This window comes from Poromitra crassiceps, assembly GCF_964638095.1.
Source record: "Poromitra crassiceps genome assembly, chromosome: 3".
Taxonomy (NCBI): Eukaryota; Metazoa; Chordata; class Actinopteri; order Beryciformes; family Melamphaidae; genus Poromitra; species Poromitra crassiceps.
Window position 1 is genome coordinate 86,733,161 of NC_139625.1, and position 13,770 is coordinate 86,746,930.

Here is a 13,770-nt window from a genome sequence, read left to right on the forward strand (position 1 = left end):
GGAGTTTCGCTGGCAGGACGTAGCACATGGGAGGATCACGCTATTCCCCCCAGTTCCCCTCCCCCCGGAACAGGTGCCCTGACCGATCAGAAGAGGCGCTAGTAGTGCACCCACAGACACAGCCAATTGTGTCTGTATGAAAAATGTCTGGAAGTCCAAAAATGGCAGTCGGCATGTGTGGGAACGCCCACAAAATGTTATACGGCTGGCGCGCGAGTGGGGTAAAACCGCCCATATATCTCAATGGGCTGAATCACCAAAGGTCGGTGCTGCGGCTCTGAACTACAGGTTTGGGGATTCTAGAGCAGAACACAAGACGTCTGCTCAGATGTGCGTTTACTGCGGTGGTTAAATCCCCGATCGTGTCTGCCTGCCTGGGCTGGGCTATCAGCTAAATTCTAACTTTGCTGAATGGATAGAACGGGGGTTTTTGCACCACCCTGACCACGCCCCCAGCCAGGCTGAACCAGCTAAGCCAGCGTCTATGACGAGACATCGCCTCAACCTATGGATGTAATCGCTGCGCTGCATCCTGCACAAAGTCAAACTCCTCGTTTGTAACATGCTCACTCACTATGGCTATTAGAATGATCTTGAATCTCAGCTTGAAAAAAACAACAGGACACAGCGAGGTGAGAAATGAGATGAAGTTTAATCACTGGCTGTTAGATGTTACAACTTCCTTACCCACCGGAGCTTCGACTGTACAACCTACGTACGCTGATAGAAACCCACAACCTCTGCATACAGTAAGCTGGTGAGGAGGCCCATTGGGCTTGATGGCCACGTACCCAGGATCTGTGGAGTCTATGGTTAAAGCAAGCAGGCTCGCAGGAGGGCTTTAGAAAAGCAGCAAACAGACTGAAAATGTCACCAATCAGGTCGCTAAAACATGATTGCATTAAAAAATACAGATTTGTGATGGAAAGTGCTCTAGCCACAGAAAGACAAGTGACACATCAAACGTGATACAAAACAGGCTTATCATATTACAGAATGTGGTACAAGTTGGTAATATACATTTAGCAGAAATGTGATTTTTAAGTTGAAGTGAGCTTAATTTTGCTCATATTAGGGCATCTCATTTGAACTGGGAACATCATGGCAATATGAAGTCTGCTAAATCCTCATTACTCAACCGGTTAACACAAGCCACAGCTGAAAAAGTCTACGCGTATCCACAGTGCGTTCTTGTTTCTCGTAAAAAAAGGTGGCCAACACAGGGTGCAGTATAAGCATGATGTCATGACACCTGTCATGAACATGAAGGAGGCGTTCTGTTGAGTCAGTCTACGGTACATTAACAATGGCTTAAGAGTCATAAACACTCATAATGCCTCCTTCAAGTTCATGTCATGGTTATGACGGTGTCACGTCGTGGTTATGACAGCGTCACGTCGTGGTTATGACAGCGTCATGTCGTGGATATGACAGTGTCATGTTATGACAGTGTCATGTCGTGGTTATGACAGTGTCAGGGTTATGACAGTGTCATGTCGTGGATATGACAGTGTCATGTCGTGGTTATGACAGTGTCATGGTTATGACAGTGTCATGTCGTGGATATGACAGTGTCATGGTTATGACAGTGTCATGTCATGGTTATGACAGTGTCATGTCATGGATATGACAGTGCCATGGTTATGACAGTGTCATGTCGTGGTTATGACAGTGCCATGGTTATGACAGTGTCATGTCATGGTTATGACAGTGTCATGTCATGGTTATGACAGTGTCATGTCATGGTTATGACAGTGTCATGTCATGGTTATGACAGTGTCATGTCGTGGATATGACAGTGCCATGGTTATGACAGTGTCATGTCGTGGTTATGACAGTGCCATGGTTATGACAGTGTCATGTCGTGGTTATGACAGTGCCATGGTTATGACAGTGTCATGTCGTGGTTATGACAGTGTCATGTCGTGGATATGACAGTGTCATGTCGTGGATATGACAGTGTCATGTCGTGGTTATGACAGTGTCATGTCAGTCGTCATACTGCACCCTCAAGTCAAGAGTTACCAAAAGGGGTCATGTTCAAAGTTGCCTCATTTCAAAGTGGTCAAACAAAACCGGCTGACTAGAAAACTGATCCATGCAAATCACCATCTCGTCCATTAAAGTCACAAAGTCTCATTTGGGTCATCAGTATATGGCTTTCTGATGGGCAAATACAATGATATGTCATCACTCCCTTTAAGTAACATCCTTTGAGAATTACTGCAGCTTGAGAAAGTTAGTACATTCACAACATCAAAAACAAAAATCATTATCGTCTTAATCAGGGCTGCAAATACAAAAAGACTGAAAACCTTCGGGAGGGGGATGTCAATAACACAACTTCACATTTCACATTTTCTTCTGCCCCGTTCTCCTTCAGTTACTTGGTTTGAAATTATTGGGATTGGGGGGGGGGGGGGGGGGCAGTGATCATCTTCACTCAGCAGCACAACCAAGATGCACTAGAGAATACGATTGTCAACTCAAATCATAGCAGACGTATACGGAGACAAACTGCAGTAATAAACCAACCAATTCAAAGGATTAGAGGGATTTTGGCGTTCTGGAAATAGCATCCACCAAACTCCATCATTTTTTTTGTTTGTTTTCCCTGTCCACCGAGAAGTGCTGGAACCAGTGTCCCCTGCGTGTCCCCTGCTTCCTCCTATACCGCCCTGCACAGTTTGTATCTTACATGTAAACCAGTGAATCGTGTTTAAAACTCAAACAATGTATTATTATTTTTTATAAAAACGACAAACTGTACTGCACAGAAGGCTTGGGGGGGGGGGGGGGGGGGCACTGGCAGCATTTAAACAACTGGCAAGTTCAGCGGTGGACAACTAACAAAAGCCACGCTGGACGAACGTGCAGTCGAGAAGTTCTGCGATGTTAATTAAAATTCATTTCGGCTTCTATATTTCTGAGTCATTTAAGAGACACAAAAATAAATAAATAGCATGGGGCTGTGGCAGTTAAGGACTATGATTCTAGTCACTCTTCTCTTTGGGGATCTCTTCAGTTCGATTGGCCGCTTCCCTCTGGCCTGGCTGGGTGGCGTTAGACATTTTGATGGAGTCCAATGTGGAGTTAAGATCTTCGCTGACCTCCTGAGTTTCCTCTTGCACCGAGTCTCCATTGGCCTCCATGGGGGAGCCGATATCCATGTTGTTCAGCGCCTTGCCCCCATTCAGAAGGTTGTGCTCCTGGGCTTGGGTCTCCTGGCCATCCTCCTCTGCCTCCTCCAGCTCGCGCAGGATGACGGGCAGCTTGACATGGGCGTTGTCCAATAGGGCGATTGGGCTCTCCTGGTCATTGTCCAATAGGGCGATGTGGCTCTCCTGGTCATTGTCCAATAGGGCGATGTGGCTCTCCTGGTCATTGTCCAATAGGGCGATTGGGCTCTCCTGGTCATTGTCCAATAGGGCGATTGGGCTCTCCTGGTCATTGTCCAATAGGGCGATTGGGCTCTCCTGGTCATTGTCCAATAGGGCGATTGGGCTCTCCTGGTGGCTCTCCTGGTCATTGTCCAATAGGGCGATGTGGCTCTCCTGGTCATTGTCCAATAGGGCGATTGGGCTCTCCTGGTCATTGTCCAATAGGGCGATGTGGCTCTCCTGGTCATTGTCCAATAGGGCGATGTGGCTCTCCTGGTCATGGGCGTTTTCCAATAGTGCGATGTGGCTCTCCTGGGCATTGTCCAATAGGGCGATGTGGCCCTCCTGGGCATTGTCCAATAGGGCGATGTGGCTCTCCTGAGCATTGTCCAATAGCGCGATCTGGCTCTCCTGGTAGCGGGGCAGCGGGGCGCCCTCTGCCAACTGCTGCTCCAGGTGCAGCCGCTTGGCCCGCCCCCCGGACAGAGCCTTCTCCAGGATCTGCTTCTCGGCCAGGCGCAGCTGGATGGCCACGCGGGAGTGCAGGGACAGGTCGGGCTTTTCCAGCATGGAGCTGTCCTCCTGGAAGGACAAGGAGGGGAAAGATCATGTTAAAGCCCCAATCCAGTGTATTGGGCAACTAGTTGCAAGTAGCCCACTGTTTTTTTTAAACTAGCAAATCTCACATGCTACGCACGCTTGATTCTTAGGCTCGCCCGCCCTGCAGCACACCCACTGCACATCACATACGGGGCCTTGCCTGCTCTATGACATCACTGAACTTATATAGCCTCAGCCAGGAAGGATGACATCACTGATGACATCATCACTGATGTCATGACATCATCCTAATTACCTAATTAAACGCAGAGGAGAGAAAGACATTTACATGCTAGTTATACCATCGGGACAGAATTCCCCTCGGGATTAATAAAGTATTTATCTATCTATCTGGAATGTAGCAAATCGGTGAATTTCCCAAAATGTTGGCGTATCCCTTTAAGTTACTCGCTAAAACGGGACGATTACATATGCCTATTAGTGGAACTATAGTCATATGTATGTCAATACGATTCTGACTGAGGACGAGCTAGCATTAACTAGCTCGCTATGTTAGCTAAAGCCGCTGTTATACTGAGCTACGCCAGCCTTAAAACACCACTGAGTGACTGAAACAATAGCTCGCAAGTACGAGTCACCCTGATTTCAATGCTGCCATCTGTGTTGAAATCTGTTGCCCGGTTGTTGAGAACTCAGCAAGCTAATGTGGCTATTCCTCACGGCTAACCTGCGGAGGGAATACTATTTCCAATGTAGCTTACGCAAGTAGCTTACGCAAGTAGCGTAGCAGAGAATGAGATGTAGCAGGCACTCATAGAACGTTTGAAAAACAACATCTGCCGTTAAAAAGGTAGAAACACTGACTGGAGAGCGGCTTTAATTATGGAGAAAAGATGAGACTAAAGGTCCTTACACATCGGGAGCGTTTTTTTCGTGCGATTAATTTGCACGTCAATAATATTTTCCGAACCTATATCAGTCAATGCAACCGTGCATACCAATGGCGAAGTTTCGCTGAGCGTTATTGCGGTGTTTATTTTTTCGAACCACGGTTGATTTTTCAGAAATTCGCTTCCGACATGTACACATCTGTGGCTGTGATTGACAGGTGGGTCAAAACTCGCATCGCAATTTCGTGCCGTATATTCGCATCGCTCTTGATGTGTAAGGACCTTAAGACTAAAGGAAAGGGGTAAAGATGGCAAACTCAGGCGACCTCTGAGGTTGTCTTGTAGGTCTTGAGGAGCAGGGCAGCTCGGGTCTCCAGGAAAGTCCACAACTTGATCTCATTCTCCCAGCTGACGGGGAACTCGCTGTTGCCCAAGGTGAAGATTTTGTTGATGGCGCGTTCTCCAAGCAGGTAATCCTTCAGTTCCTCTGAAACAGACATAAGGAAGAGAAGCACATTCGAGCTTAGATCCGGCTCAACAAGAACCCGACCCTACCCGAGCCCTGCCGGCCCATTGGCTGTTTTTATGGGCCTGAGCCCGGTTTAATATAAATATAAATATATTATATGTAAATAACTCTTGTGAAGGTACATGCTTCCTGCAAACTTTTATTTTGATGGCGCCGTTTTGTATCATATGGTACTTTTACTTTGAAACTTAGAGCGGAAGTAGTGCTGTTGTATCTACGCTACTTGACGTGAGGTGTGCGCACCGGCCGGAAGTGATTTGACATGAAAAAGCTAAAAAGACGGTCGCAAAACATATTGCTCTTTAACCTACGGGCTTCTACTAATAATAAGCGCCTAGCTAGAATTGGGAACAAGGTATTGTGTGTTTTCATGGTTTAATGAAGCAGTGATGTGTGGTTTTGTTTAATGTAACTGTGAAGTGAAGGCTATTGTTATTGTGACAGTCATGCTAATTGTTAGCTTCAATTGGCATTTGAGTAGATGGCTGTGGCTTCATGCTGATGCTAGCTTCTTAGCTTTCTATGTTTACAGTCAAGGTTGTGTTTGTTTGTTGTAAGAGCTCATTTTATTTCTCTATCTTGTAGTTCTTACGGTGTTTCATGGAGAAAGGAGAAGGAAGGAGAGGACATTTGTGTTCAAAATAAGGAAAAGGCTGAACATAAATAAAAGGCTTCTTGAACATCAGTACGCTTCACCATTGTCTGGCTGGGGTTCGCTACATTATATATATATATATATATATATATATAAATAATTCCGTCTTGTCTGTTGGGAATGTCTCTCTGTGGAGCTGTAGGCAGAGAGTAATCTGACACATTTCAATGTAACAATCTTGTTACATTTCAAATCTTAACCTTTGCTTGACTGGTCATAGAAACATAATTGACCCACGGAATTAGCAAACACTTTGTAGATTACAGAGAAATTTGAAGGAACAGAAATATATCCCTAATTAGGCACAGGATCCATGGTTAATCACCCTCCCTGCATGTGCAGTGGCAGGCAGTTACGCACAGCGACAGAGGAGAGGAGAGGCATGCTGCTGGTGAGATGTGAATCGATCGCAGTGATTGATACATGTTTACAATGTTATAATACATTAAAAAAAAATATATATATAATTTTAATTATATTATTATATTTTTATATTATTATTATTATTATATAATCAAAAAGGCTACCCCCACTACAATTATATATATCTGATCTGCGGAGAGTTGTAGACTAGCACATGCTTCCTCCGATACATGTGTATTTGCCAGCCGCTTCTTTTCACCTGACAGCGAGGAGTTTCACCCGCAGGACGTAGCGCGTGGGAGGATCACGCTCTTCCCCCCGGCGTTGACACCTCCTGGTTAACTAGCGTAACTCAGGTGAAGCCTTTTGCCGGCTGGCTTTGATGTGTGGCGTTTCAGCGGGGCGCGGCTACATGGGGGGGATGAAAGAGCTGGATGCAGTGCCCTGGGTGTGTGTGTACATGGGGGGATGAAAGAGCTGGATGCAGTGCCCTGGGTGTGTGTGTACATGGGGGGATGAAAGAGCTGGATGCAGTGCCCTGGGTGTGTGTGTGCTACATGGGGGGATGAAAGAGCTGGATGCAGTGCCCTGGGTGTGTGTGTACATGGGGGGATGAAAGAGCTGGATGCAGTGCCCTGGGTGTGTGTGTGCTACATGGGGGGATGAAAGAGCTGGATGCAGTGCCCTGGGTGTGTGTGTGCTACATGGGGGGATGAAAGAGCTGGATGCAGTGCCCTGGGTGTGTGTGTACATGGGGGGATGAAAGAGCTGGATGCAGTGCCCTGGGTGTGTGTGTGCTACATGGGGGGATGAAAGAGCTGGATGCAGTGCCCTGGGTGTGTGTGTGCTACATGGGGGGATGAAAGAGCTGGATGCAGTGCCCTGGGTGTGTGTGTGCTACATGGGGGGATGAAAGAGCTGGATGCAGTGCCCTGGGTGTGTGTGTGTTACATGGGGGGATGAAAGAGCTGGATGCAGTGCCCTGGGTGTGTGTGCTACATGGGGGGATGAAAGAGCTGGATGCAGTGCCCTGGGTGTGTGTGTACATGGGGGGATGAAAGAGCTGGGTGCAGTGCCCTGGGTGTGTGTGTGCTACATGGGGGGATGAAAGAGCTGGATGCAGTGCCCTGGGTGTGTGTGTGCTACATGGGGGGATGAAAGAGCTGGATGCAGTGCCCTGGGTGTGTGTGTACATGGGGGGATGAAAGAGCTGGATGCAGTGCCCTGGGTGTGTGTGTACATGGGGGGATGAAAGAGCTGGATGCAGTGCCCTGGGTGTGTGTGTGCTACATGGGGGGATGAAAGAGCTGGATGCAGTGCCCTGGGTGTGTGTGTACATGGGGGGATGAAAGAGCTGGATGCAGTGCCCTGGGTGTGTGTGGCTACATGGGGGGATGAAAGAGCTGGATGCAGTGCCCTGGGTGTGTGTGTGCATGGGGGGATGAAAGAGCTGGATGCAGTGCCCTGGGTGTGTGTGTGCTACATGGGGGGATGAAAGAGCTGGATGCAGTGCCCTGGGTGTGTGTGTACATGGGGGGATGAAAGAGCTGGATGCAGTGCCCTGGGTGTGTGTGTACATGGGGGGATGAAAGAGCTGGATGCAGTGCCCTGGGTGTGTGTGTGTGTGTGTGTGTGTGTGTGTGTGTGCCCTGGGTGTGTGTGCACACTATTCCATCATGTCACATCCATTAAGAAATGTAGACACACACACGCGCTGATAGACCCCCCGCCTCCCTCCACCATTTTAAAAATTAACATGCAGTGAAAAATGTGAATAATATATCAAGCGGTGTCCTGAAGACGAGTGGTGTGACAGAGGAGGATGTGGCCTTCTTGTGCGCCGGGGGATTTATGACGCAGTTCTGCATACATGCCGATGAATATTGCAAACCCCCAGCGCATTGTTTCTCCCACACATCTGCTGGTCTGCCTTGATCAATTAACCAGCTTCTCTTCTGTCTATCTCTATCTCTGTCTCTCTTTACCTCCGTCTGTCTCATCCCTGTCTCTGTCTCTCTTTACCTCCGTCTGTCTCATCCCTGTCTCTGTCTCTCTTTACCTCCATCTGTCTCATCCCTGTCTCTGTCTCTCTTTACCTCCATCTGTCTCATCCCTCTCTCTGTCTCTCTTTACCTCCATCTGTATCTTCTCTATCTGTCTCTCTTTACCTCCGTCTGTCTCATCCCTGTCTCTGTCTCGCTTTACCTCCGTCTGTATCTTCCCTCTCTCTGTCCCTCCGTCTGTCTCATCCCTGTCTCTGTCCCTCTTTACCTCCGTCTGTCTCTTCTCTGTCTCTCTTTACCTCCGTCTGTCTCATCCCTCTCTCTGTCTCTCTTTACCTCCATCTGTCTCATCCCTCTCTCTGTCTCTCTTTACCTCCGTCTGTATCTTCACTCTCTCTGTCTCTCTTTACCTCCGTCTGTCTCATCCCTCTCTCTGTCCCTCTTTACCTCCGTCTGTCTCATCCCTCTCTCTGTCCCTCTTTACCTCCGTCTGTCTCATCCCTCTCTCTGTCCCTCTTTACCTACGTCTGTCTCATCCCTCTCTCTGTCTCTCTTTACCTCCATCTGTCTCATCCCTCTCTGTCTCTCTTTACCTCCGTCTGTCTTCTCTGTCTCTCTTTACCTCCGTCTGTCTCTTCTCTGTCTCTCTTTACCTCCGTCTGTCTCTTCTCTCTGTCTCTCTTTACCTCCGTCTGTCTCTTCACTCTGTCTCTCTTTACCTCCGTCTGTCTTCTCTGTCTCTCTTTACCTCCGTCTGTCTCTTCTCTCTGTCTCTCTTTACCTCCGTCTGTCTCTTCTCTCTGTCTCTCTTTACCTCCGTCTGTCTCATCCCTGTCTCTGTCTCTCTTTACCTCCGTCTGTCTCATCCCTGTCTGTGTCTCTCTTTACCTCCATCTGTCTCATCCCTCTCTCTGTCTCTCTTTACCTCCATCTGTATCTTCTCTATCTGTCTCTCTTTACCTCCGTCTGTCTCATCCCTGTCTCTGTCTCGCTTTACCTCCGTCTGTATCTTCCCTCTCTCTGTCCCTCCGTCTGTCTCATCCCTGTCTCTGTCCCTCTTTACCTCCGTCTGTCTCTTCTCTGTCTCTCTTTACCTCCGTCTGTCTCATCCCTCTCTCTGTCTCTCTTTACCTCCATCTGTCTCATCCCTCTCTCTGTCTCTCTTTACCTCCGTCTGTATCTTCACTCTCTCTGTCTGTCTTTACCTCCGTCTGTCTCATCCCTCTCTCTGTCCCTCTTTACCTCCGTCTGTCTCATCCCTCTCTCTGTCCCTCTTTACCTCCGTCTGTCTCATCCCTCTCTCTGTCCCTCTTTACCTCCGTCTGTCTCATCCCTCTCTCTGTCTCTCTTTACCTCCATCTGTCTCATCCCTCTCTGTCTCTCTTTACCTCCGTCTGTCTTCTCTGTCTCTCTTTACCTCCGTCTGTCTCTTCTCTCTGTCTCTCTTTACCTCCGTCTGTCTCTTCTCTGTCTCTCTTTACCTCCGTCTGTCTCTTCACTCTGTCTCTCTTTACCTCCGTCTGTCTTCTCTGTCTCTCTTTACCTCCGTCTGTCTCTTCTCTCTGTCTCTCTTTACCTCCGTCTGTCTCTTCTCTCTGTCTCTCTTTACCTCCGTCTGTCTCATCCCTCTCTGTCTCTCTTTACCTCAGTCTGTCTTAGGGATGTTCATTTTGAAAATTTTCCAAAATCGATAATCGGTGAAAATTAACGATCAATTATCGATTATCGATCATATTAACACATTGACTGCCAGCCGTTTTTTTTTTGCTATAGGTAGCTTTTGCCAAGCCGTTTTTTTGAGGATTCTGGCTCATTTTACAAGAGCCGAGGATTCTTTTCTGCTTGGAGTTTGTCAACACAAAGTTCACAAAAGTACTAATAGAATGTGTGCTTTCTCTGTCTAAAAGAGTTAGTTTGTAGAGTTAGTAGTTATGTAGATATTAGCCGTTGAGTACAGCATGGTTTTAGCGTCTGAGAGTGAAAGCTGAGATAATCGCAGTTTTGTGAAATTCAATCAAACAGGCAGAACAGTCACTTTAACCATTTATTTTTGGCATCAGTGAGACATCAGACATCCAAACAATATAGTTCTGAACGCCCTCTCCTTCAACTCCTCCCTCCGTGGGCGTGTCTAGTGGCTTTCAGCCTGCGTTTGTCACAAGCGAGTGCTCTGCTGCTGGGAGTTGAGCAGCCTCCCTCCCTGGCAGCGAGTTTGAGCAGCCTCCCTCCCTGGCAGCGAGTGTGGATAGGTCTCACTCGTCTCTTGGGTTTGAGAGCCCCGATGAAGCCCCGTGCGACTCTAGGCTTTATGCTGCCCACCCAGTCCCCACCGCAGCAGCGCGAAAGCGTCCCCGCCTACAGTATGAGAATGAGGCTCGTTCGTTTCTGACTGTAAAATCGCCAAGCCATTTCCTTGAGAATGGAGGAAGCAGCCGCGGGAGGCGGCTGCTTTTGGTTGACTTTATCTCTGTCGGGAGAGGACCGTCGCCACCTAGCTGGTCGGTAAAATAGATTATACACATTCAATACTTCCAATATCTCCATAGGAGACGCGGGGGGCATTGATCCACGTAGCACCGTCAAAAAATAATAATCGTGGCAGTCAACGTGTTAATACTTAGAAAATTTTCAATTTTCAATTTTTTTTTTTTTTACAAAATGAATGCCTATGGCAGAAAATACGAAAGACAACGTGTTCTCCTCAATTAACTCTTTATTTCAATGTGTCTCCTCTCCAACACTGCTGTCCCCGGCGCATGCCGGTGTGAACTTCCCATGTTTAAAACAGTTTTGTTGGCACAAAGGCCCGTGCCCAGCCAGAAAACTAGAGACTATATGAAGCTCCACCTCACGTTAGTCGGCTGTGCAATGGAGTGGGGCGAGGAGGAACGAATTCCACCCAAACCTAGTCCAATTTTTTTTTTTTTTTTTTTTTTTTTAATAATTAAAAAATTGATCCAAATGCCACAGGATCGATTCCAATCCTTAACGATCAATTACCGATTTTCGATAATTGATGAACATCCGTCTTCTCTGTCTCTCTTTACCTCCGTCTGTCTCTTCACTCTGTCTCTCTTTACCTCCGTCTGTCTCTTCTCTCTGTCTCTCTTTACCTCCGTCTGTCTCTTCTCTGTCTCTCTTTACCTCCGTCTGTCTCTTCTCTCTGTCTCTCTTTACCTCCGTCTGTCTCTTCACTCTCTGTCTCTCTTTACCTCCGTCTGTCTCTTCCCTCTCTGTCTCTCTTTACCTCCGTCTGTCTCTTCTCTCTCTCTGTCTCTCTTTACCTCCGTCTGTCTCCTCTCTCTCTGTCTCTCTTTACCTCCGTCTGTCTCTTCCCTCTCTGTCTCTCTTTACCTCCATCTGTCTCTTCTCTCTGTCTCTCTTTACCTCCGTCTGTCTCTTCACTCTCTGTCTCTCTTTACCTCCGTCTGTCTCTTCCCTCTCTGTCTCTCTTTACCTCCGTCTGTCTCTTCTCTCTCTCTGTCTCTCTTTACCTCCGTCTGTCTCTTCCCTCTCTGTCTCTCTTTACCTCCGTCTGTCTCTTCACTCTGTCTCTCTTTACCTCCGTCTGTCTCTTCCCTCTGTCTCTCTTTACCTCCGTCTGTCTCTTCTCTCTCTGTCTCTCTTTACCTCCGTCTGTCTCTTCTCTCTCTCTGTCTCTCTTTACCTCCGTCTGTCTCTTCCCTCTCTGTCTCTCTTTACCTCCGTCTGTCTCTTCACTCTCTGTCTCTCTTTACCTCCGTCTGTCTCTTCTCTCTCTCTGTCTCTCTTTACCTCCATCTGTCTCTTCCCTCTCTGTCTCTCTTTACCTCCGTCTGTCTCTTCACTCTGTCTCTCTTTACCTCCGTCTGTCTCTTCCCTCTCGGTCTCTCTTTACCTCCGTCTGTCTCTTCACTCTCTGTCTCTCTTTACCTCCGTCTGTCTCTTCTCTCTCTCTGTCTCTCTTTACCTCCGTCTGTCTCTTCCCTCTGTCTCTCTTTACCTCCGTCTGTCTCTTCACTCTGTCTCTCTTTACCTCCGTCTGTCTCTTCACTCTGTCTCTCTTTACCTCCGTCTGTCTCTTCCCTCTCTGTCTCTCTTTACCTCCGTCTGTCTCTTCACTCTCTGTCCCTCTTTACCTCCGTCTGTCTCTTCCCTCTCTGTCTCTCTTTACCTCCGTCTGTCTCTTCACTCTGTCTCTCTTTACCTCCGTCTGTCTCTTCTCTGTCTCTCTTTACCTCCGTCTGTCTCTTCACTCTCTGTCTCTTTACCTCCGTCTGTCTCTTCCCTCTGTCTCTCTTTACCTCCGTCTGTCTCTTCACTCTCTGTCTCTCTTTACCTCCGTCTGTCTCTTCCCTCTCTGTCTCTCTTTACCTCCGTCTGTCTCTTCTCTCTCTCTGTCTCTCTTTACCTCCGTCTGTCTCATCCCTCTCTCTGTCTCTCTTTACCTCGGTCTGTCTCTTCACTCTCTGTCTCTCTTTACCTCCGTCTGTCTCTTCCCTCTCTGTCTCTCTTTACCTCCGTCTGTCTCTTCCCTCTCTGTCTCTCTTTACCTCCGTCTGTCTTCACTCTCTCTCTCTACCTCCGTCTGTCTCTTCCCTCTGTCTCTCTTTACCTCCGTCTGTCTCTTCACTCTCTGTCTCTCTTTACCCTCCGTCTGTCTCTTCACTCTCTGTCTCTCTTTACCTCCGTCTGTCTCTTCCCTCTCTGTCTCTCTTTACCTCCGTCTGTCTCTTTCCTCTCTGTCTGTCTTTACCTCCGTCTGTCTCTTCCCTCTCTGTCTCTCTTTACCTCCGTCTGTCTTCACTCTCTCTCTTTACCTCCGTCTGTCTCTTCCCTCTGTCTCTCTTTACCTCCGTCTGTCTCTTCACTCTCTGTCTCTCTTTACCTCCGTCTGTCTCTTCACTCTCTGTCTCTCTTTACCTCCGTCTGTCTCTTCTCTCTCTCTGTCTCTCTTTACCTCCGTCTGTTTCTTCCCTCTCTGTCTCTCTTTACCTCAGTCTGTCTCTTTCCTCTCTGTCTCTCTTTACCTCCGTCTGTCTCTTGCCGATGGGGGGAGGAAACGTCCGTTTGGCGGGAGGAAGGAGCCTGTGGAGACGTTGGCGTGCTTCGTCTGAGTGTGTCTGTGGCTCAAGGGCCCGGCCGGGAATGTTCTGGCGCTGAGTTAGAAGCTTGTGTACTAATTCGTGGATTTTTTTGGACAATATCTGATATTTTCCAACTCTTTTGGCCGATTGCCGATGCAAATACATGTTGGTAGTGTGTGAGGTTCAAAGACTGCTGTTGACTTGTCTGGCTCTTCCTGATTGTGAATCGGGCATATTAAACATGTTTGATATTTAAAACTCGACAGGCCATTCAATCTTGAGCAGAGAGCCAATGAGAGCAAGAGGGCGGGGCGGGGGGCGGG

General features: G+C 48.0%; 1 protein-coding gene across 1 annotated transcript in view; it reads right to left on the reverse strand.

Moving 5' to 3' along the window:
• Window positions 1-650: 650 nt before the first annotated feature.
• Window positions 651-13,770, reverse strand: part of setd3 (SET domain containing 3, actin histidine methyltransferase) — a 74,638-nt gene continuing 61,518 nt past the window's right edge. Inside the window, exons 12-13 of the mRNA XM_083633547.1 lie at window positions 5,158-5,318; window positions 651-3,962 (exon numbers count right to left, since the gene is read on the reverse strand). Of these exons, the coding sequence (XP_083489673.1) occupies window positions 2,994-3,962; window positions 5,158-5,318 (1,130 nt within the window). The 3' untranslated portion in view covers window positions 651-2,993. The remainder of the gene's footprint in view (window positions 3,963-5,157; window positions 5,319-13,770) is intronic.